We start from the raw sequence: 23,979 nt of genomic DNA on the forward strand, positions 1-23,979 counted from the left end.
GGGAATACAGCCGCAGTCTCGTCTTCCAGAAAGAAGAAACATCTGGAGCCATGAGGAAATCCCAAATTAGTTCAGCAGATTCGGCCTGAAAGAGTGACACTTTGAGAAATTCCAGTGTCTGTGACCCTCTTTGTTAAACCTGCCTCATCTAGCTAACATCTTCCTTCTTGCAGATGAAATCAACATTTTCCACCCTGACAACTGATTAGTCTGCAGTGATGCATGTTTTTCCTCTCTGTAGCTAAACAAGCCTGACAGCTGAACCAGATTGCTCATGGCCCTTCTCTTTGTCATGACCTGTTTGTGCTATAAAGCTGTCTGTTTGTGACCCAGAACTGGCTTGAATGCAGTTTGGAACAGCTCACATCTTGTGCCCACCTGTTTGCTGTTTTTACTGAAAGAAACAGTCATCAGCAGTAAGTAATGCCACATTGATTTTTATGCTGATCATATGCACAGTCACTTTCCTGTGCTCATGTGCTCTGATTACAGATAGTCTATTAAGGAAATAGACATCATAGGAAACTGAAAAAGAAGTCACCCCTGTAGGGGTTTAGTGTTAATCAATATCCTCTTCAGCTCAGATGCAACAAAATGAAGAAGCTTCAATGAGGGAACCTACTATGATCTATGAATGACTGGAGAGTTTTACATGGCGCTGTAGCTGATTGATGAATCAAAGACGGTACAAGGGAGTTCTGGCTGTGGAGAATCTGTGTCCTACAGCGCCACAGTCAATACATCTGAACATCAAGGCGCTTCATGTCTGAGTAGCAGAGAAACTCAATTTGAGGAAAAGTTGAAAGGACTATCCATCAGAAGACGTTGGTTTCTTTCTTCAGTGCAGGAGAACACAGAGTAGATGTGGAGATTGGCAATGAAAGCAGCACTGAGCGAACCCCTTTTATTTTTTTTCCCGTGGCAGCTGTGATGTTGACAACATTTCCATCAGCCTCAGATTTGAGTGCGAGCGTGCATGTGTGAAATATCGCTTGTTGTGTCTTTATGGCTGCCTAGCTGTCTTCATGAACGCTTGCGTTCACAAATCAAATGATCTTCAGTCTCAGTAAATAAGTTGCTAAATTGAAAAGAGGTGAGTCGAATTTTGTGGTATTGATGGTATTTTGTGGCTCAGTAAATCAGCCACACTGGGTAGAGTTCAGTCTACTGACATTCTACCAACCATGTGAGAGTTTCTGATTTCCAAGGAACATTCTCGACCGACTACAGTATTCTCCTTCTTGTCTTTCAAGGACTGGGGATCAAACCTATATACTTCTGCAGTATCAAATAACATTTATCTAGCATCGAGGATTGAAAACTGATTCCAATTTTACCCCTATCCCTCTTATTCGAGTGCCTTCTTGCCCCTCAGAACAGAGTTAATGGTTGAAATGGGACAACTCTTGAAGACCGTCATTCATCATCAGTAGTCGTTGATGGCGACCGGACATTTCCAACATGCCATCTTCAGCTGTGGTGATTTATCTGATGAAGATTCGCTCACAACTTCACTTCACAATCAAGTCATCAAATAAAAAAGATCACTGCTTCATGACCTGGACACTAGCGGTGCTTTATAGGCTAACATTAGCAAACCCATGCTCCTACCTTGCCAGTCTGCTCTGATATTCGAGGAGCTGTACCAAGAGCAAAAACTTCACTGCTGGACTTTAGGTAAATTTTGGAAGTCATATGACATCATGCACAAATCAGCAAAAACAATGTAGTGTTAGCTAGCTAGTTAAGAAAAGCTGATAAAAGGACAATAATACTTTGAAACTACAGAGAGTGCTCAACCCTCAGTTTGAAAAACCTCTGTTTAGAGGTAAATCAATATGTGACCAAGAAATGTATATATAAGAGCCTTTCCTCGTCACTTAGAGCCTCAGAATCCCAATCTCACAGAGTTTGTTACTTGAATGTCACTATATTTCACCCACTTTGTTTCAAAAGTATTCCAGATTCATGACTTTCCCAATGAATCTCTCAGGTTCCAGCTGCTGTGCTGTAAACTTTGGACCTTTGGATCATCTCCCACTCTGGGAATCAGTGTCAAAATCCATGGGCAGATGTGAGCGTGTCTGTAGGGCCAATATGCTGCTGAATGTTGTTTAATTTATTCTGCCTGGGTTAGAAAGGATACACAGAATTGATGTTCTGGATCCCAGTAGCAGAAACACCAACTGTGAAATCCTCCTTTTGCTCACTGAAAAATGTATCCCAGCAAGAAAAGAGGTAGCAAATTGACCTCAAATGATGCTGAAGATGCATCTGTCCATTGAATTGCAGAGTGCTTACTTGTCTAATTGTGGGAATCTGGTTTGGTTTGTAGCCCAGTTTCAGTCGGCAGCCTGCCACTGACAGGACAAACTCCACCCAGCTGCTCCGCCCCATCAGGAGCATTGAAGTGAGCACAGACCAGAGTCCCCTCCACAGCTGACTGTCATTATTCTTGCAATCCCCAATTAGCCTGATCGCAGAAATTGTGGGTCATTAGGATCTGAGGCCGCCAGTTGAACTGCTGATCAAATTAGCTAAACGGCTTTGAGTATGAATCATTCGACAGCTACCACACATGATGAGCAGAGGAAGCGGTTCAAAGCTTTTAAACCCAAAAACATATGGAGGAGTCTCTGACAGTTATCACATTCCCGTCTGGTCCATGTTGGGTGTATCTGAACACAATCAGCTGGCGTAGACCTGTAACCTACACCTGCACACACACAAATTCCCGCCTTCCTTTTTCCGTTGATCTCACTCTCACACATAGCCTCATCCACCATCATTCCCCAATCACAAGCACTCCATCACACAGAGAGCCAGTGTACTCATCAAGCCACAGAGGAGTTCCAGATGGGGACATTAGCGAGACTATTTCTTCATCTAAACACGCTAAAAGAGCATGCTTTTGTTGAAAATAAAGAATAAACAAGTGAAGGGCGAGACAGAGGAAATAGATCCCAGGTGCTTCACCGGTCTAGACCAAACTGCACTCGTAGCTCCTGGTTATTTGGCCAAGTGTGGCATTCAGTGTCATCCTCCTGGAGATTTGCGTTTATGTGCCAGACAAAGGTGGAATTTCTTGGAAGGACATGTGGGTGTCAGTCCCACACTGTCAAAACAAATAGACTGGGTCAGTATGGTGAAATTTTTTGTGGGGTCAGTGTGGTGTCAGGGCTGGTTACGTAAGAGGGGCTGAAAGCTCTCAGTGAGTTATATATTTGAAGATTCCATTCAAACACACCGCAGATTGTTGTTTTCTTCTAATGCTTCTTTGCGTTTGAGTTGCTCTGGAGGCCAAAATTGTCTACTTCAATGAGCAGAGTCTGTCAGAAAATAGGAAGTATTTTTTTGCTGACAAGAGGTGGTCAAAATAACTGAACATTTTTATAACCATTCTAGGCCTGTGGATCACATTTTCAGTCTAACTGACGGATGATCACAGCTTTGCTCCACGCTGAAATATCTCAATAACTATTGTTCATTGTGTACGTACATTCATGGTCTCCAGAGGATGGACCCTGGCTCTCCAGGGTCTGACTTTGACCTTTCACTTAGTGCCTCCGTGAGGTTGACATTTTTGGTTTTTAGTGACACATCTCAACAACATTTGGATGGATTATTATGAAATTGGGTTCAGACATTCATGTTCCCCTGAGGATGAACTGCCATCAGGTCAAAATTTTAATTTGTTCAAAACTTTGGTTCATGGCTGCATATCTAATGACATTTTGATGAACCTCAGCAGTACCTTGTGTTTAATGCTAATTCGCAAATGTTTGCATGCTACTGTAACACGCTTAAAGGGGCACAATGTAGGAATTCAGTTGAAAACAATTAAAATTTAATAAAAGGATCAACAGAATGTGAAGAAATAACAGTTTTGATGTTATGATGTCTATTGTGTTGCGGTGCTTGTGGTGTGAAAAACCAACATGTCCCTGTGCTCCCAGTCTGGACTGTCAGCTGCACAGCTAACTTAGCCAACTAGCTAACAGCAGCTACCATTAGCAGCAGTTAGCTGTTACTCTTATGATATGCTACCCCCTGTTTGTTTTAAGGATGAATTTGACAGGTGGCCAATTCTTACATATTGCACCTTTAACTAGGATGCGAACATGGTGCACATTATATCTGCTAAACAGCCACATGTTAACATTGTTATCATGTGCATGTTAGCATGCTGACGTTAACATTTAGCTACAGTGCAACTAAATACAGCCTCTAGGAGCTGCTAGCATGCAATAGCACTGCTATTAATCTTGTTCAGATGTACATGAACGTAGCATTCAATATGTTAAAGGTCAGTTAATGTAGCATACTGGCTAATTAGCTTTTCTTGATGGCCACTGTGAGCGAGCTTCCCTTCTTCTGCTGTTCCACAAGCCTCTCTTAATCTCACGTCTTAGTTTTATAAGCTTATAAACCAGACACCTGCTTTTAACTGTCCTTGTGTCAACAGTTATTCATCTACAGTGAATTCAAACATCTGTTCTGTTGGAAGTCAGCCATTAGACTTATCTGGAAGGCTTTTCTCAGGCTTTACGATATAATTTTCATTTGCTTGTGACTCATTGTACAAATAAATAATCAGGCCCTCCTTTGCTTCTCCTCAGCATTTGGTAATTGTTAGCACCATATATCATACATGTTTAGGAGCAAAAGAGGTCGGAGAGCAGGGGAATGAAAATCAAACCCACCCACATGTAGGGCCAATGATTTAGAAATCTCAATGTAGGAGACAAAGGGAGAAGATTCAAGAATAAAGTATTGCAGATGGGTTCGACATTAAAATATGTCTTGTTTACTCAAACTTATATCTTTATCTAGTCTACTAATATTTCACAAAAGGAGGACTATTATTCAGCCTGTGAAAACACTTGTATAATGTCTACTGTGGAGGAGATGTCATAGTGATCATCAGGGCTATCTCAGCTTCAACTTGTAGATTGTGAATTTCTGCGTTATAAACTGGTAATGTGGGAAGTAACTGGGCGTTTACAAGGCAGGAAGAGCTGATGATAGAAGTTGTTTGGTTAAATTATGGGAAATGTAGGATCCAGGAGTCTTGGAACTACTGCAGGGTGTCTCAGTCCCGCTACTTTATGGAGGCGTAAAAGAAAACACTGCAGTAGCTTTTTCATGCACCATCAGTCTTGGGTTACCTGGACACAGCTGTTTTCTTCTGTGATTGTTTGGCATCTCCTAAAGAATTATAACTAATAAGGTTATCCGTGCCTCCAGAGCAGCTCTTTCACTAAAGCCAGTGAACAATCTACATTCATGTTGTATTGGATCAGACATCACCAGACCCAGCAGGATCCTTGCTGGATTCATATAGTCATTATTTTGCATGTGCCAGCCTCAACACTAAATGAGCTATCTGTAAGAATTTTAGTTTAAAACATCCAAAAATAATATTATCAACAGAATGTGAAGAAATTATAGTTTTGTGTCCTGTCAAAGATGTCTATGTATTGTGTTGAAGAGATATCTACTGAAGTTAGCATGCTAACTAATCCTGTCTCATAACACCACTTTGTACCTCAAGAGATGATAGTGAGTCACTGTATCGTCCAGTCTGCCCTCAGTCCAACTTAAGAGGATGAAGAAGAAGTGCTGGCCTGAGGGTGTGTTGGAAATAGAAGCAAAACAAAAGTTAACATTTGCATCGCCTCCACTGCTAGAGACAGCACTTGGCGAGTAAGGGGATGCTGAACTCGAAACGTTTCTTGTGAACTGGCAGCTAAACAGCTGAACATAGACATATTGCACCTTTAAGGCCACTGTCCAAGCTGCTGTATTTGACGTGTTAGGAGTGAGAACGTGTTGCACATATAGACACAAATTAGCTTTACATTACAGAAAAATGGCCATCAATTAATTTTGAACTGGTCTATTATCTGCCCTGTGTATGGTGTGACCTACTGTCCATTTTAAAGCCATGTAGCCCACTTTATGGGGCTCACGCGGACATGTTGACCATTTTTATTTGCTGAACCATAAATGAATTACTTAACATTCCTAACTGGTTTAAATACTATTATTGTGAATGTATAACTTGTAATTTTGCCTTTGATTATCCTAGACTGCCACATCGCTTTATTAATATCAGTGTTTGCAGTGTGTGTCGACACACTTTGTCAATCCCTACTTGTAATTACCACTAGGAGGCTGACTTGAACGACTTCTCCCTGCTGACAGGTCATATTTATGCTAAATCACACACAACACGAAGGCGGGATTAGACTCCAGTCTGCCAGATAATCATTAGACAAACTGATTTCACAGATTTATACAACCTGAGAGGAGAGCTAGAAAGTCAGCTCCGCTGTTGCCTATTAGCAGGAATAAAACCGCCTCTTGGGCGTCTACGGCACACAATAAAGTCCCAAATAAAGATATCTGTGTTCCTGCTGATAGTCAATCTGTTTCTAACACCATCATCTCAAGGATGTCAGTGTCTGCATGGACTGATCTCTGATTCATTTTGCCTTTTCAGGGTTTAATGAATGAGGCGGTCAAGGGAAACCAGCAACTTATCCCCAATCTGTGCTCACACTTTAATCTTGATGAATCAGAGTCAAGCGGGAGCTGCTCAGCCGAGAGCAGCGTCGTGCCAGGTCGCCTTTCAAAGCACTCATCATCAGGCCTTTTCACTGAAGGCACAGCCTGGCCCCAGCTCACCTCCCGCCTTTTGCTTTATATGCAGCACACTATCTTCCATCGCTACGTCACAACATTATGGGAGGAATACCTATGAAAATTACATGCACCGTGTGCCCAGTGGATAAGGATCACACAGCATACTGTTGACTGCAGCCAGACATCTATTAATCTGTGTTCCTGTGCCTCTGATTTGCTGCCATGATGGAGGCAGTTCTGATAGAAGAGGCACAGTGCCCCCTGGTGGAAGAATTAAGGCACAGTCTCAAGCAGAAAAAAACAGCAGAGGTCTGTGAGTGTGCGTGTGTGTGTCTGTGTGTGCGTGCAACTGTTAAAAAAGAAATAAAGAATATCACATGCTTGCATGAGTGGAACATTCACAATTTAGAGACGTTGAGTCACTAACCTCAAGTAGTTATTTGACTTTTGTAAAGTAGTACATCAAAAAGGATACTTGTTAATACTTTATTTTATGAATCATACATTTATCATCAGTGTTCCTGAAGATTTGTTGGAAAATAACACTTGGTCCCAAGTGGAGTTGAGACAATATTTCTGAGACAGCTGTTTGAGTTTCTCAGTTAGTTGTAGGGAGTTTAGCATATTTTCAAATAAAGCTTTTTTTAAGGGACATTTTACCCAACATGTTGATGAAGGTTCTCAGTCATCCAGGTCATTCTAAGTGCTGTATCGTAGGCAACTGGACTTGTTTCAGTTTGTTGAAGACGTTTCACCTCTCATCCAAGAGGCTTCTTCAGTTCTAACTAACTGGAGTGGAGTTGCAGGCTTTTAAACTCTGTGTGGGAGTGTCCTTACAGAGTCGTTAAGACTCTGTGTCGTTGCCCCCACCAACACTTAGAATTTAATTTACTATAAATTTGTCATGTATTAATGATGGTTATTATAATGTTACCACTTAGACAAACCAATAATGAATGTATCCTTGTACTGTATGTGTATCCAAAGCCTGATATATCTCATCTCTTTGTGCCATAGAGCGTCACTGTTGTCCAAAAACTACTAAAAATAAGGCTCAATGAGCCACCCTCTTGCAGTGACATCTTCCTTCATTACCATGGACACACACTGTAGTTTATTTAAACTCAATCCCACATACACCATCCTGCTGCCCCAAATATTCACTAGAGCACCAAATATGGATTAATCCCCTGCTGAAAGTAGTCCCCAATGATGCATCATTTCCTGTTTGAGTAATGTGTCTCCAGTAGAAGCTCGTTGAGAGGCAGATAAAGACATCATTGGTTTGGGTCTTTTCATGGCATTTGTTGACCAAATTTAAGAATAAAACCAGCCTGATCCTTTAAAATGGCCGTGTGTTAACTTTAAATGCACAATTGACATTCCAACCAGACAAAAAGCAAACCTCAGCTCTGTAAAAACAGTTTTACTGCCATCTACCAAGACTTTTTCAGCAGGTACCTTACAATGATTTTGGTGTACTGCTCAGTATTGGTTTATAGAGTTTATTGACAGTGACATGAATCAGTGTGTACAATGTATGTGGTTATAACATCTTTCTCAGTCTCAGTGAAAACTGCTTCAGGTTGTGTCGGTGTCAGTCTCAAAGTGGTAGACATCACACTGGGATGTCTAGTGGTAGGAAAATCTGTATTTTTATCTGCCTGTGAAACTCATCACATCATGTCAAATCCCGACATCACAGCCCAGATATACAGTCAGGCTATCACCATTGAGTTCAGTCTGAACTCGACCTCGGAGCAAATGAAAATGAACCAGAGGACTCGGGTCAGTTTGGGTTATAGGTGTCTGTGTGATTTTTTTAATCAAGGAAGCGGTCCAGCATCTTCTGGATGTTTTCGAAGGCATGTCTGCCCAGGTAGTCAACCTGCCCGGCCTCCCACTGCCTGCGATGCTCCAGCCGCTCTGCCGTGTCTGCAGCCCTCTGCCATGATCAAGCGGGAGAATAACAAATCAGTCTTCAAAGGGAATTTATCACAAGTAACATCAGAATGTATTCAGGCTGAACTTCAGGTTGTAGTTTCAGGCTCTCAGAATGTGCAGCCGAGCACTTAAAATCTCAGAATCGGTGGATTATCATTATTCTTTATTTCTTTGCTTTATTAATGCAAATAAATCATTAACTAATGCTTCATAGATAAGTAATGGGGTGTTAATAAGAAAGACTTCATTTATAACTACAGACCTGATCAATTGTTGTAAAAAAAATAACTTTATTAATGGCTTATTACTGATTATAAAGCAGGCATCAATGTATAAACCCTTTATAAATGGTTCTCTATTGGAAAGTGGGACTGGAGGACAGTTATGGATTTGGGGGGATAACTGACACTTAATCAGGATTAGGGGGTGTATCATTAAACACAACAGTAATGTCATTTTTTTGAAACATTCACATTTCTCATGAGGAAAAGCAAACATATAACTTGGTATGATAATGTCTTTTATGCGCCTCCATATCCCCAAATATGCTCCCAGCCCGGCGCTGAGGTTTTGAAACCAAACTAAAGTAGAGCTGTGGAGAAGGAGCCACATTTAGAAGAGTCAACATGAACAGTCACATCATCCCTGCTGTCAGTCGAGGAACTCATCTGATGCCTGTTTATGTGTATAAAAATAAAATCATGCAGATACAGCGAGACACACACCTGAAAACACACCTCATGCTGTAAGAACACTGTTATGTGTTTCTCGGCCGCTTTAGTTACCAGTTACTATTCAGTATTCTGTACGTAAAACATATCAACTATACATTGCTGAGTTTAGATTAAACTGCCCAATGTATCCAGCATATAAAGTCGTTAACATTAGCTCCACTTTGACATTAAAACGCTGCTTCGATGTTAATTAATTACTCTGAACAGAGATATTTTGCAGAATGAATACTCTTCTGGCGTCCCCGGTGGACAAAAGTGGAATGAGCCCCACCATGTCTTGTCTCAGGATGTCAATCTGGCTGCGGAAATAAACGTTTGACCAATGAAAACCTTTGATTCAGCTGATGTCCAGGTCAAAATGAGAGAAAATCTCATCGGTTTGGTCTCACAACATCCAACACTGTATGACAAACACCACAACCACTACCTCAACAACCAAGTCAAGGACTTGGCATATATATGTCTTGAGGTCGCCAAGCAGCTGGGATACAATGAGAATGGTAATGTAGCTGTTATTCACTTGATTACGTTATATGTTGGTCATGGGGCTGTTGGCAAGATTGGGTCCAGGGGGAACTTACTGAGCTCATTCACAAGGCGTCAGTGACCAAATCTGATCCTGATGTGTATTTCATAAATCGCATGCAGATTTTTTTTGCAGTTTCGCATCCCACTGGTGGGAAAAGGCTTTTAGTCAGAATCCAACCCGGTGAGAAACATTAAGAATAACCATAGTAACCACATCATCACCAATGATGATGAATGATGAATAGTAACCACATACAAGTAGCCAATCTTCTCACTGATTTGTTTTTTTTTTGCTCATCCGTCTGGCAAAAGATACAGAAGTATCTGCTGCCGTACCAACAGACTACAGAGCAGCTTCTCTCCTCAGGCTGTGAGGCTACTGAACCCATCCTCAACGTTCCACCTCCTTGTACACTGACGTAAAAGATAGATCTCCATATTTCTTCCACCACTGGCCTTTACCAATGTTGCTATGCACTGTTGGATTAGATTGGATCAGTATGGGAATCATAATGATATAGAAGGTCTACATACAGGATTTGAGTCCAAGGTCCCATCATTGACCTCCGGCTCCTCTGGTTCCTGGATCTTCGCTTTCTGTCTGTCCTCAGATGTTGCTGACCCGTTCTCCAGTGATGTGTCATCTGTACTAGAAGACTACACACACCATCGTCACGTCAGTCATGAATGCACTACAGTAATGGCTGTACGCTACAAGGAGTCAAATCACACAGGAGCAGAGGTTTAAATAAGACTCGGTTCTGCTCCATTCTCTCTGCTGAGTGCTAGATAACACTGTTGATGTATGTTCATGGCTGTTGTCATACTGGAGGGCGTGTGTCTGTTCGGGCTAATCTTACAAGCTTGTATAAACACAATGCATCAAGTTGAAATGAATTAAACAAATGACAGAAATGCAATGAGAAGCTCAGAGGCCTGTGGCAGATAATAGGCTCTGTGTCCCTGTGTTCTTTTTTCTGCTGGAGTCAAATGCAGTCAAGCAGAAATACTCATAAATTAACACTCTCATCTACTGGAACTAACAAGAGGCACTTGAGCTGCCTAATAACCCACCATAATAATCACTGTGATATATTATAAACACAAGAGGCTATGCTAATAAGGTCAGTCATTAAGCTAATTAATGGATTGATTAGCAAATATTTCAACTGGCTACTGACTTGGCTTCAGAGAACATGTGTGACTTCAAATCAGAATCATAAATACTTGAATAAATAAATGAACTCTGTTTGAAGTTCTTGTAAGGGCCTTTTTGTCTTTTGAGCGTTTTACTCTGCTTCCAGTCTTCGTGCTAAGCTACGCTAACACAGATCTAACCCTAACGCTTATTGCGTGTGAGAGACACGATGCTGTACACCAGCCATTCCCAAAATTAAGAATGACGCCGCCCTATCTGAAATCTGAAAATCTTCTGGGGCCCACCCAAAATTTTAATCACAACTCTGATCCACACATGAGATGAAGATGAAATAGTTCCCTAAACGTTTATTTGTAAATTACCTCTCACAGCTCACCTGCAGTACCTTCACGGCCCACAATTTGGGAATCACTGCTTTACACACTTCAACTGATCAATCTGTAAGTTGTAAAGTCATAGTTAGAGTAGTTAAAGTGGGCCTAGTGAGTAAATGAGTCTCCGCATTCGCTGTGATGACGTTTAATGTCCCCGACAACCTCTGTAGTCTCACTTAGACACTTGTTAGCAACCGCCGTTTTTAAGACACGTAATTCAAACCCTGGGTATTTAATGACATTTTTGTAGAATAAAACATGTAAATCTCTTAAGTTAAACAGAGACAGGCAGGTAACCAAAAACCCGTTCAAAAAAGCCATTCAAGACAAGAGAAACAGAAGTGCAGAAATGCTAACTTATTTCCAGGTTTTAGGCAATCTATTACACATGGTGACAAATGAATTAGGAGGTTGGTTGCCAGCTGTTTAGCGAGTATTATGAATTATGTAAAAATGTATAAATAGAGCTGTATTATTGCAGCTCAGAGTGACTGTCTGAACTCTTAAAAGTTACATTTTTTTTTAACATACTATGTACATACATACAAAAAACAGTAGGAGTTTCATAAACATCTCAGAGATGATGGAGGTTCCCGTAGGAATTTTGTGTTTTTGCACCCAGCTTCTTCAGCAAGACACAAGAATGAACTGAACATTAGCTGACACATTCTTAACACTCTCACTGTAGAGCTACTGACTATTTAATCAACTTAAACATTAAATAGTTGATTTTCGAGTCTCATTCCCAACTCATTAAATACTGACGCTTTTGGTTGGCGGCCAACCGAACCTGGAATCCCAAAGCGTCAGTATTTGACAGCAGCACAAAAGAACAGCTATGATAACAGTAAACAGATCAATGTTTTGGTGCCTCATCTCACCGTCTTTGGTGATTGAGGCCTCTTAGGTCGGGGTGAAAAATGTGCGAGCAGTGAAGTGGAGCCGTCCAGAGTTTCTCTAAATGGCATCTTGGCTTCTTGGACCTACAAAACAAGGGAGGATGTTGAGTGTTGGGACGACAACCAATACCAAGGCTGGGCAGCCATGTGTCGCGTTTGGCTGCCAGTCTGCATGTTTATGTTCCAGCCAAATTCTGCAGCAGCTTATGTGACTGATTAACAAAGCTTCAGCTAAAGAGGGGGAAGTCATCAGTGAAATGTGCTGCTTGAGTGCTTTGGAGTGAAAATCTGCAGAGCATTCACTCAACGTGGCACATGGTCGACTTCCTGCACAACAACACTGAGTGATACTGCTGAAGAGCACATTTAAAATCAGAAGCATTATATGGGGCTCATCAGTCAAACAACTACCTATAAACATTTTAACTGTGTATTACCATGAAAATGACACTTTATTTTACAGGTCACATATTTCTCTAATGTCTCTACAGTGTATGCAAAGAAAGGTTCTTGAGATTATGATTTAATGGGGTACTAACTTTAGGGATAGAGGAGATTTGGTTCACATCCACTTCATTAATGCTGTTTCATTTATGGTTTAACGTGGAGTATATTAGTCAGAGCACAGCAGGTCAGCTGAGGGTTGTACGCATCCACACACAATTTCACACATGTGGAGACAAAGTTTCAAATAATTAATGAATCCTGTCTACAGCTTTTAATTGTGTACCACAGTCTTCATTTGTTCAGCTGTTTGGAAGATGGTTCAGTTGTCATCACAGTTACCTCAGTATGGAACATTAGTCACTTGACAGCAGGTGGTGGTATCCTCCTCGATCTTACTCTTGTTATTTACTGACTCCTGGTCCATGATCTTTGACCTCTTCCCAGGAGATGCTATTTCTGTGTTCCAGTCAAAAACAGAGGTTGGAATTTTCCTAGTTGAAATGTCCAACTTCAGACCTCCAAGCGTTCCAGGTTCACAATGCCAGACTTGTCTGGTTGTAACAAAATGATGTCTCTTCGACAAATGTTCACTTGTATGCTCCCATTGTTGTGCGACATAAGACAACTAATCCCTCAGGAAGCCGAGGTGGACGGATCTGCCCTGAGTTTACAAGTGGGAATTCTGACTTTGAGTGGTGTTTTATTGTACTTTTTCTAGTAGCAGGTTGGAAAAAATGTTAAGTCCTGTGTTGTCTGGAGCACAGCAAGTTCCATACTTCAACCACGTGATGACAACCGACCTTTCTCCATGACAACTGAGCAACTTTAAGACACATAGACCCTTTTCACAGCAGATATTTTGACCTTTTACAGTAGGAAAAACCAAGCTACAATAACATGACTCATATATTCTGTTTAAGTGAGTCTTTTTCAGGACCCTTCATGACTTACAGGGAATGGAATTAATGTTATTAGTCACTGTTCTTCTGCTACTATAACAAGTCAGATTGTGTGATGTGAATAAGACCTATGCCTTTCCATCACTGATCTGATCTTATGTGTATTTACGTTGTTTTTGTGTAGTTAACTTAAGTCATTATTTAAAGGTGCAATATGTAAGAACTGGCCACCTGTCGAATTCATACTCAAAACACATATCGGTAAAATCATAAATCAAACTGAGCAAAGTGTTGGAAATGAGCCCTAACCCTAACCAATGAGAGAGGAGATATTTCACATCACATAGATGTTCGAACCTCTTGTAGTTTCTCCAGTACTTCACCGGTCTGTTTCCCTGATGATGTCGGGTCACGGTGAAGGTATTCCTTCCACCACAGAGATACAAAGCGTCCCATAGAGTGTGAGTGGCCTCTGTCCTTGCCGGAGCTCCAGGGCTTCACTGCTCCTGTGAAGTGGACGATCTTTGCACTGTGTCCAAACCTGCAGACACAAAATAACACCTCCAGCATCAATTGAGATCGAAAAACATAGATCAGTTGGTTGAAGATGGTACAAACAAAGGTAAGATTGAAAGCTGAAATGTGTGGTGAATGATGCACACTGTTTTAGGACAAGATTCATATTTTACAGGACCCTAATCCTGTTTTTATGTCCAAGCATTTTTATAAGGGTGTTTGTCCATTCTGGGCTACTGTACAAACATGGCGAACTCCGTGGAAGAGGACCTGCTCTCTCTGCAGATATAAAAAGCTAATTCTAAGGGACCAGTAAATAAATCAAAGAGCATCAGTCCTAAAGTGTGTAAATTTTAGACACGGCACGATTACATGCATAGTCAATAAATAGATGCAAGTGGATGCTGGTAAACTCAAATTTACTCTGGGTAGTATAAATCGAGGTGAAGACCAAGTCATGCCAGACAATTAAAAAATGTTTAAGCTTGACTGATAAATTAGTGCCCATCCTGAGGCTTTATGAATCTTTTTCATAAATATACAGAAATCAAGGTGGAAAAACGCTGAACTGGAGGTTCCCTGTGATGTCTGAGGTCAAGCTGAGGCTGAGCTGCCACACAATCACTCTACAGCAAACATCTGCAGGCAGGATTTGCTGTCTGGTGCGAATAATCACCTACTGAAACTTCACTTGGCATTCTGTGTGAACAGACCTGTAGAAACATCCTACAACTCAATTTGTATATCAGACACATCCTGTGTGGGCCTCTGACCCCGAGGCTGAGGAACTCCAATACATTTGCATTTGTAAAAATAGGACTGTGGTACAGCTGCACTAATATGGACAGACTGTACACACAGAACCAAAGTCATGTGAGCGTCGTCCTTTAGATTCTCATGAGATATTGTGCGCCTCCATGCTGATGGAAAGTCAGGTGAAGTTTCGTAGTCGACGAAACATTTCTGGAGCTTTACAGCCAAACAGCGTTGCAGCATTCTGCTAAACAACTGAAGCAGCTGGGGACTTGTTTTAAAACAGATTCAAATTCAACATCCATTAATAAATAAAATAAAATAGCTCCATATAGCTCATCGGGTGTAATCCAAGTCCTAGATAGTCCTGATATCGAAATTGATTTGATTTACACCCTCAATGTACAGTCGAGCGCTCGCACCCACTTCAGTAGGGTGCACGCTAACACTTTTAGCTTAGCAGCTAAAGTGAATATTCAAGCTTAAATGTCACAAAGTACTATACTTGTAATATGTACTTGTTGTGGTCCAGCTAAAATGACATTCTATCTATCACTATAGCATCTCGCGTGTCTAGTATATAGATGTGACATAGATGTGTGAAAATTGGTGAGTTCAGTTTTATTATTACTGACTGAAATGATGCCAAATCTACGAAAGTTAGTCCTTAGTTCTAATGAACCAAAATTATCTCCTAATTTATTGATGAAGAGAACAGAATAACAACCGTTAATCATGCCATAGAGAGCCTGTCAGCCTGACAATGTGGTTAACTCTAATCCATCAATACAAAAGTGTGTGAGCCCAGTAGAGAGTATAATGGGATGCTGCCCCGGGCACTGCAGACACACTCACTGTTGGAGAGCAGGGAGGTAGCTGTAGACAGAGCTGCCACTGAGGTTGTAGATAAACGGCAGGTGTTTACTGATGTCTTCCACCGGCCAGCTGCTGAAGAAGCTGTTCAACAGGCCCTGGTCCCCTCCTGCCAGCAACAAATAGAGAATATATGAGAATAAACCTTTGAAACATTTATAAGTAACTGCCACTGTATTCCTAAATGAGCTGTCTATATGTTCCATCATATATCATTCTATCAGGAGATATATTTGAATTACACCAAAGTACACCTCAATTACAAATACACATATTTTCCTTCACCTGAAGTGCTATGTATCACTCACACCAAAACAGTCTAGATGGAAAAATAACACCACAGGTAAGAGGAAAAATATGTATTTTGAATTTTGGGATGAACTGTCCCTTTAAGGAAGACACATCACATTGTTATGATGTCGTGAGTTTTGTTTGTAGTTAGCGCCTACATTACATCTGACAAACTGTTTTTATTGACCACAGGGGTGTTGCACTCAGAACCTGTGGGGGGCGCCAAATCAAATACAATTCAAATTTCTACATAATGTTCCTTTAATATTAAAGAGAAGGATGGATACTGGATTTTTTAGGTCAATGCCAATTTCAAATAATAGAATAAATTTGCATAAAGCTAAGCCTCTGTGCCATCCTCTCATTCAGCTCCTATGTGAAATATGCATCAATTAAACTTCCACTCCAGATGTTTCTGTCCATTAAAACACAGCGGCTCAATCAGCCCTCCAGTGGCGGATTCAAGATGTTTAAAGAGCAGGGGCCAAAAAAATATAAAGGGCACCGGCTGTATGAAGTGGGGCACCAGAGCAGAGAAAGTCGTGATATAGTGAAGAGAGGGCGATATATCATAATTTATTTCTTAACAGCCTACTGAAAAACATTAATTATTCAGTAATATTGATATAATTTCAGGTGTTAAATATCACCATCATACATGTCTGCGCTGACCAATGGAGCACTTCATTTCAGACAAGGTAATAAGCAATGAACAAACACATCTTTGGCCTCTTCTTTTAATTGGCTCTGAATGTATTCTGTTGAGTTGTCAGCGTTCAGAGCACACAGCGTTCTCTGCTCTGAAGCCAGACATAGTCACGTATTACCATCAAAGCTGCCGTGCTGCCGGGCGTGATCCAGTAGGCTGGCGTGGGTGTGGAGCGAAGGTCTGAAGACAAACACGCCAGAGTTGAAGCAGTCGGGCCAGCCGGGGTCAGGAGCCGCTGACAGCTCCTCTCTCTCGAACAGTTCGTCCACGTTGCACAGAACCTGAGAGAAAACAAGCCAATCAGAGGTTAATGTGAACGCCGGGCCGCTGGGCGTGTGGGCGAGAGCATATGTGTGGCTGAAACACACATATGAAGGTTACAACTGCCAAGAGACAGACTTGGCTGACTATTTTAAAGGGTCAGTTCACACAATAAACCCAAATACAACATTGTAGCAGGATTATCCAGATGAAGGCTTTCTCTGTTTAGAGAACTGGTGCTGGAACATACAGTCAGAATTTGACCTTTTAGCCACACAAGCAGAAGGACTGGTATGGCACCTACATGCCAAAGATTATTAACATATTGATAATATATGATGATTTCAATATCTTCACATCAGACCTGGAGGTTATCAAGCACGTTATTTACAATAATCAACATTTTAAGAGAAATATTCCACTGGCTTGATGTTGAGGGAATCAGGGCAATGCTAACCTTTGGGTTAGCGTACGTCCCTGCTGCACTCTGCACTCGTGGCCCTCTGGCACAAACTAGTTACACTGAACGTCTTACTATTAAAGTAGTGCGCTGCAAAATTGCTGCCACGTTAATTTGTCAAACATGGATTCAGCTCAAAAAAAAAAAAGCTTTACCAGTGTGACTACTGTACAAGTTCAACTGGTAAACATTCTTAGCCTCACCACTAGTCACTAACTAGTAAAGTAATAAAATCTCTGCGCCTAGTGTAACATTTTTAGCCTCACTTGTTAACCAGCAGAGGTGGCAAAAGTACATACTTTCTTTACTCAAGCAGAAGTACAGATACTTGTGTAAAAACAACTCAAAAAGTACAGGCTCTGAAATGTATTCAAAGTATCAGAGTAAAAAGTATTCTCCTGAAGGATACTCCGACTGAAGCTCACATCATATTAATATAATTCAAAGACTATTAAAGTTAAAGGTAGAATCAGTAGGATTTGTCCCAGCTGTTCCTAAATGCACCACAATAACAGTTGATTGTTGAGTCTCATTCCAAGGACGTCAAATAGCCACATTTTGGGTCTTCTAAAAGCTGACCTGTTGGGACTTTGGTGCTACTCGTGTGGCATCGGGCTTCACCAGCAAGGCTTCTGTTGGACGTTGGACAAAAGTGCTACTAGTTCCTGAAAAAGAGTTTTTGTTCAACTAGTGCAGACAGAGACCAAACTAGTGGAGGAGACTGGTGTCTGATATTCTGGATATGTAAAAAATGCTCAAACGGCTTCCCATATAGCCTCTCTCATAAATCTGAATTTCCCTCAGAATGTTGTGAAATGTTTCAGTGCTTGAATGATTTAGATTTTCCAACTATTGATCAAAATATTTCAGACTATTTAAAGTTACCATACCTCAGAGAAAATGACAAATGTTATAAAATCATTGCAGAGTTCCATGAGATCCAAGTGAATTATTCCAAAACAGAATTCTTTAAGATATGTAATGAACTGGCCCTACTTCCTCTGTCTGTGTTTAATGAAATGACCCACTTTCTGGTGCTGTGGCACAAGCATCAATCTCTCTTACTTAAAAAAGATAAAGACTCCTCCTTTGTAATTCCAGTCATGTGGTGCAGAGACACTTCCCGAAGCTTTTCAAGCAGCGCCGCAGTGGATGAGATCGTCTCAAACGAGGCGACTGCGGCTGTGCTCGTTATGTCCTAAACTTCAAGTATCAAAAGTAATTTTCTGGCAATAAATGTGCTTAAGCATCGAAAGTAAAAGTAAGTAAATTATACATATATATACATGAATGTAGGGTAAGCACAACCCCATGTGGCATGAGCACGAGTAGATGTAGGACAGAGAACGTATAGTCCATGATGTGAACTTCGCCACCATCAGCTCTGTGGATGTATGTGCGTCAGTGCAGGTATAACCTTGAGACTATATGTTCATCTGTGTTTACTGAGCTCAGTTTTCAAACACGCCTGCTCCTGCTAACATGAGAACATGTTTGCACTGACCAAACAGAGAAAGAACTGAACATAACATCATGCTCCAAACATGTCCTGTGCGGGCATTGATCTGGCTTCACTGACCTACGCTAAGACATTGGCCAACAGGTCAGAGCATGGACGTATGGCCCAACAGCATGTTGGTTTACAGATAGCTATAGATGTGGGGATGTCCAGAGTGAACAGGATGAGCTGTGCAGTTTGTGCCTTGCTGCAGTATCATGTTATTCGACAGAGCTCCGTGTGTTGGTTTCTAGGAATAATTCCTTTGAAGAGTGATCAAAGCTCTGGTTTTAAATATGTGAAACATCATAAAAAGAATAAATGAGGAATAATGTCTCTTCAGGGTAAACAGCTTATGTGTATTATTATGGCTCTTGGTTTGTTCTTAGTTGTTAGAAACCTTTTAGACACTGTTATTCTCCCACTGTGTGATACTGATACTATAATACTTTGTGCTGTAAACAGTTCTGTCCCCCTCTCACACTGAGGATGACGGATGAGGAAAACTTTATTTATCTTCTCACATATGTTACTCATGTGAGTAACATATGCGGCGAACTGACTTAGCCTTAGCTAGCTTTATAGCATCATACTAGGTGGGTGTGTTTCAGTAACGAGCAAGCCCCTAGGAACAGCACCAGGCTGTGAAGCCAGTTCTACATCGTGGCTAAATTGTGTCACTACAACGTACCGTGATGCTCAAAAAGTTGTTCCCTTCAGCTTCTATTGTGAAAGAAGCGGCTGTAAAACGGTGGATACATTTTTTTCAGCATCACAACCACCAAACCCGCAAAATGACTCATTTAATTTGCATTTGATCCATTTTGTCAAATAAATTTTGGGAAGATAAAGTTCAATTTGGACTTAATCTCTGGTGTGCATGCTCTACTGGCTGTGCACGGCGGAATATGCGGGTAATTTTATACCCAGGAAGTCAAAGTTTTTTTGGCTACACGTGCTACTATGCAGCTTTCATTGGAATGATCGGAGCCCCGCCTGAAACGCAATATCCAAATTTCCCTCAACGGTACACACAGCTCCACCCATGCTCCAACTCATTTTTAGATTTTTGGTAGTTAGATGGAGAAAAAGCACTCCCAAGATAGAGATGGCCGGTACCACCCACATGGAGGTTCACAATGGCTGTTTAGAAACGTAGGGGGTGACGTCACCATCCCTGAGGCCCCTGAGGTTGCTGCTTGGGTGTCAAGCCAGGTAATTGATCAGCAGCATCCCTTATCAGTCGGTTAATCTGTCAGGGGGGGTTAATTAAAAAGAATATCCCAAAACTAATGATTGGTCCAGTAGTATGGGAGATTAGCTGCAGGCACATATACCCAACCAGTCATGGCCATTCTGCTTGTTAAAAGGCAGCTTTTGTGCAGTCTATACCTGCTCTGTGTGAACAGTGTCATAGTGTTATGATCTGGTGCTAGATAAATAAAATTGACTTCAAATATAGACTTAACTAATTTTCACCAAGATCAGCACTTCATAACAATCTGAAACAGTCACACAGATATTCTATGTAGTGCAGTCAACATGTTACTGTACGCTCAGTGGACTCACGAGTGTGTCTGCATCCAGGAAGACACATTTGCTGTACTGGGTCAGAGTCCAGCAGTGGATCTTGGTGAAGGTGATGCCGAGTTCAGGACGTCCCAGCATGAACAGGTTGGGATGGTCCTCGCTGTCCATCATGTCCACCATGATGACCTTGTCAAACACATTGCCAAGGGAGAGCCTAATGAGATATAAAGTTTGAAGAGTTAGGGGCTCACACCAACACTTCATCCATTTCAGCTGAACTTTGGAGCTCACAGTTGTCCTGCACAGCCAGAACCATCACCCACCTTTTCTGTTCTGAGACGTTTGGCGTGACCATGACAACAATACTGCGAGTCGTCCCGTGATGCCGCAGACTTTTAGCCACCACTACGGCCCCCATGCAGTATGAGTCCGAGGTGACCAGAGTGACGAAGGCCTCTCCAGCTAAAGAATGGTCAGATGACATTAGGCAGATATCAGCTTTCATATCATTATCTATCTCAGCTGTGACAGGATGGAGTAGTTCCTCTCTTAGGGACTACAACATGGACAAATGGACTAAATTCACATTATAGTGCATGGAGGAAGCAGTTGTAACAGAGTCCTAGAATGAGGTCAGCACATGGTCATCAGATCAAATACACGGTGAGAGTGCAGATGGAAACTTATCATGTGCTTCTTTAGAACACCTCATATATCATGTAAGAATCAGTGCATCGTAGTGTGGTGCTTGCTGGAGGGCATGCAGGGAGCTGACAGCTATGTTCAAACGTTGTGTCCGGCATGTCCAGGGCTTAAAGCTAGGGTCGGTAAGTTATTCTAGAAGTGTTTATTTATTATATTTGTAGAAAATCTCTTAACATCTAAGTTTCAAAAGGTTATTTGAACAAATGGACCAAATTCTGACAGTGAAACAAGTCAATTTGTTGCCTTGTGACGCTCAAAAAATGTATCGCTGTTTTACAGCCACTTCTTTCACAATGTAATATTTATTATGCATCATGTGACTTACCATCCACGACAAAAAACTGTCATCAAAGACTTCAAGGATTGGTTTTCCCAGAAGTTATAGCAACTACAGGCGGTAAAGGGAATATGATGCTATTAACAGGAGGCCAAATGAAAAGCACTGTTACCTTGAATACAATGACAGATGTCTCTGGTTTTCTAACATTGTTGGAAACATTTGGGATAATTAATGTGGTCAAAACAACAAAATACATAGTTCTTGTTGTTTTTGTACATATTTTGTTACATGTTATGCCTTTAAATAATGGCAAGATTTCTAGATCTGATCACTGAAAACATGTTTTTTGCAGTGATTCCTAAATTTCCCCTTTATGTTTTGTTGGTGTGTCTTTAAATGAGTTCAAAAGTATTCACAGCAATGTTTCAATAAAATCAATGATGACTCTATTCCAGCATTTCTTTTAGAGCATAATTAAAGTTATCATTTACACCTGAGTCAAACTGCCTGCTGGGAAAAAAAATAAATTAACTTGAATTTTACTACATATCTTTTTCATTTTTCTCCGCACTCTCCCAGTTTGGCGACCACTGGGTTGATGCATCAGAGCTTCACAGTGACCATAACAACATTGTTTGCATGTTAATCAGGTAGAATCGGACACTAATTAAATGGGTTGATTTTTATCTGACTTAGAGACATAATATGTAAAGATTCTGCATCAAGCTGTCTAAAAACAACTAGACCTTTGTAGAGTTGTGTACTAACATTATCCCAAATCCAACAATCAAATCTGTAATTTTCCTGAAGATAACCATGCGTTTCATTTGGTTGTTGCTATAACTTCCAGGAGAGAGTCAGAGAATCTTTCCCTCTTTTCATTTTTAAGCCAGAAGCAGAATTTGATTTCTACTCCTGATCCCACAAGAAAACTCTGAATAATGAAAGAAGCTTTAAGGCCGGCATTTGTCCAAACCTTCATGTCTGATTATGAACCAAAGTGCCTGGAACTACGGACACTAACCAATTTTGTTCTGTGAGAGATGACTCCCACTGCAAGACTCTATCTATAACAACATTTTCACACAAAAGGCCACTAATGGCCTTCTTTTCTTTCCATTATGCTTTCACCGTGAGGGTAAAACACTTTTACATGCAGTATTAAGTGTGTAGTGGTGACAGGCGCTTCAGAGTTTTATTTTCCTGGCCTGCAGTCACATGCAGAGGCATGTAACCTTTTGTCTGCAGCCATCTCTGGGCTGCATGTGGTGTTACATTTCAATTGCCACACAGTTTGAGCAGAGTGTAGAGGAGTCTTTTCTCATTTCAAGTAAAACTGGGTCACTACAGTGTGTTCTGTATAATTTAACAACCGGGGAGAATTACTATTCTGTTCCCAAGGTTCACGGCTGAAACAGCGGGTAATTCTGGGACACCAGTCTTTTATTTATGAAGCTTACTTCTAATGGAATGCCATTTATTCCTCAATAGAATTCAACAATGGAGGAGTACAATTAAATTCTATACACAGATTAAATAAAGCCACCTACCTGACATTGTTGATGTGTGGTGTCTTCTACAAATCCAGGACTTTATTTATCCCACAAGGAGAGCAGGTGTTTGCTGAACTTTGATGCAGGTCTCTCATACAGATTGCACCTTTCCACCAGATGATACTGGAACCTTAAATACTGAGGGGATGAATTACTCCTCAACGCCGCACGATGAAGTCATATCCCATTCTGTTTATGACTGGAGCAGAGTCACAGAGTAAAGAGCTGCCCACTGTGTATTCCCCTCTGTTTGGTCAACTGGTCATTCAACTAGTAGAAAGAGAGCTTTTCCAAGTGTTGTGCAACAGGCTCAACCTTCACAAGCTGCCATCTGCTGATGCAATGTTTTAACTTTCACTTTCCACATGTTGGTGTATCGGTCCACAGAGGTGTTCTTAAACTCCAGTGTCCCCCTCAGACAGTCATCTTGAGACACACACACACAAATCAACATCAATTTGATGTAAATGTGTCAGATTTTCATTTGCAGTCAATGGGCAGACTCTTGTCACACACTTAAGTTCCAGTGTGCAGAATTGAATGGCATTATGTGGTATGGCTGCAGATTGCAACCATGGAAACGATCTGGGCAACTGTAGAAACATGACTGTGCCACATGGTGCACTCAAAATAATAATTATAAAAATACATGTGAACTGAAAATCAGATTGATAAATTAATAACTAACCCAGTAGCACAAAGCACAAAGTCCCAGAGCCTGTCGTTCAGTAGCCAACCCGCTAACACAAAGCACACAGCCCCTGAATCTGTTGTTCAGCAGCTAACCCAGTAGCACAAAGCACACAGTCCCGGAGCCTGTCGTTCAGCAGCTAACCCATTAGCACAAAGCACACAGTTCCAGAGCCTGTCGTTCAGCAGCTAACCCATTAGCACAAAGCACACAGTTCCAGAGCCTGT

The 23,979-nt window shown here is 41.2% G+C and overlaps 1 protein-coding gene across 1 annotated transcript; it reads right to left on the reverse strand.

Moving 5' to 3' along the window:
• Window positions 1-8,441: 8,441 nt before the first annotated feature.
• Window positions 8,442-23,265, reverse strand: gyg2 (glycogenin 2). The gene is made up of 9 exons (XM_073462542.1): window positions 23,059-23,265; window positions 20,847-20,985; window positions 20,563-20,737; window positions 16,893-17,055; window positions 15,757-15,883; window positions 13,990-14,173; window positions 12,269-12,370; window positions 10,389-10,511; window positions 8,442-8,593 (listed from the first exon to the last, which is right to left on the reverse strand). The coding sequence occupies exons 1-9, from the start codon at window positions 23,063-23,065 to the stop codon at window positions 8,471-8,473; spliced, it is 1,143 nt and encodes a 380-aa protein (XP_073318643.1). The 5' UTR covers window positions 23,066-23,265; the 3' UTR covers window positions 8,442-8,470.
• Between the last annotated feature and the right edge of the window lie 714 nt (window positions 23,266-23,979).

Source organism: Pagrus major, chromosome 24 (assembly GCF_040436345.1).
Source record: "Pagrus major chromosome 24, Pma_NU_1.0".
NCBI lineage: Eukaryota > Metazoa > Chordata > Actinopteri > Spariformes > Sparidae > Pagrus > Pagrus major.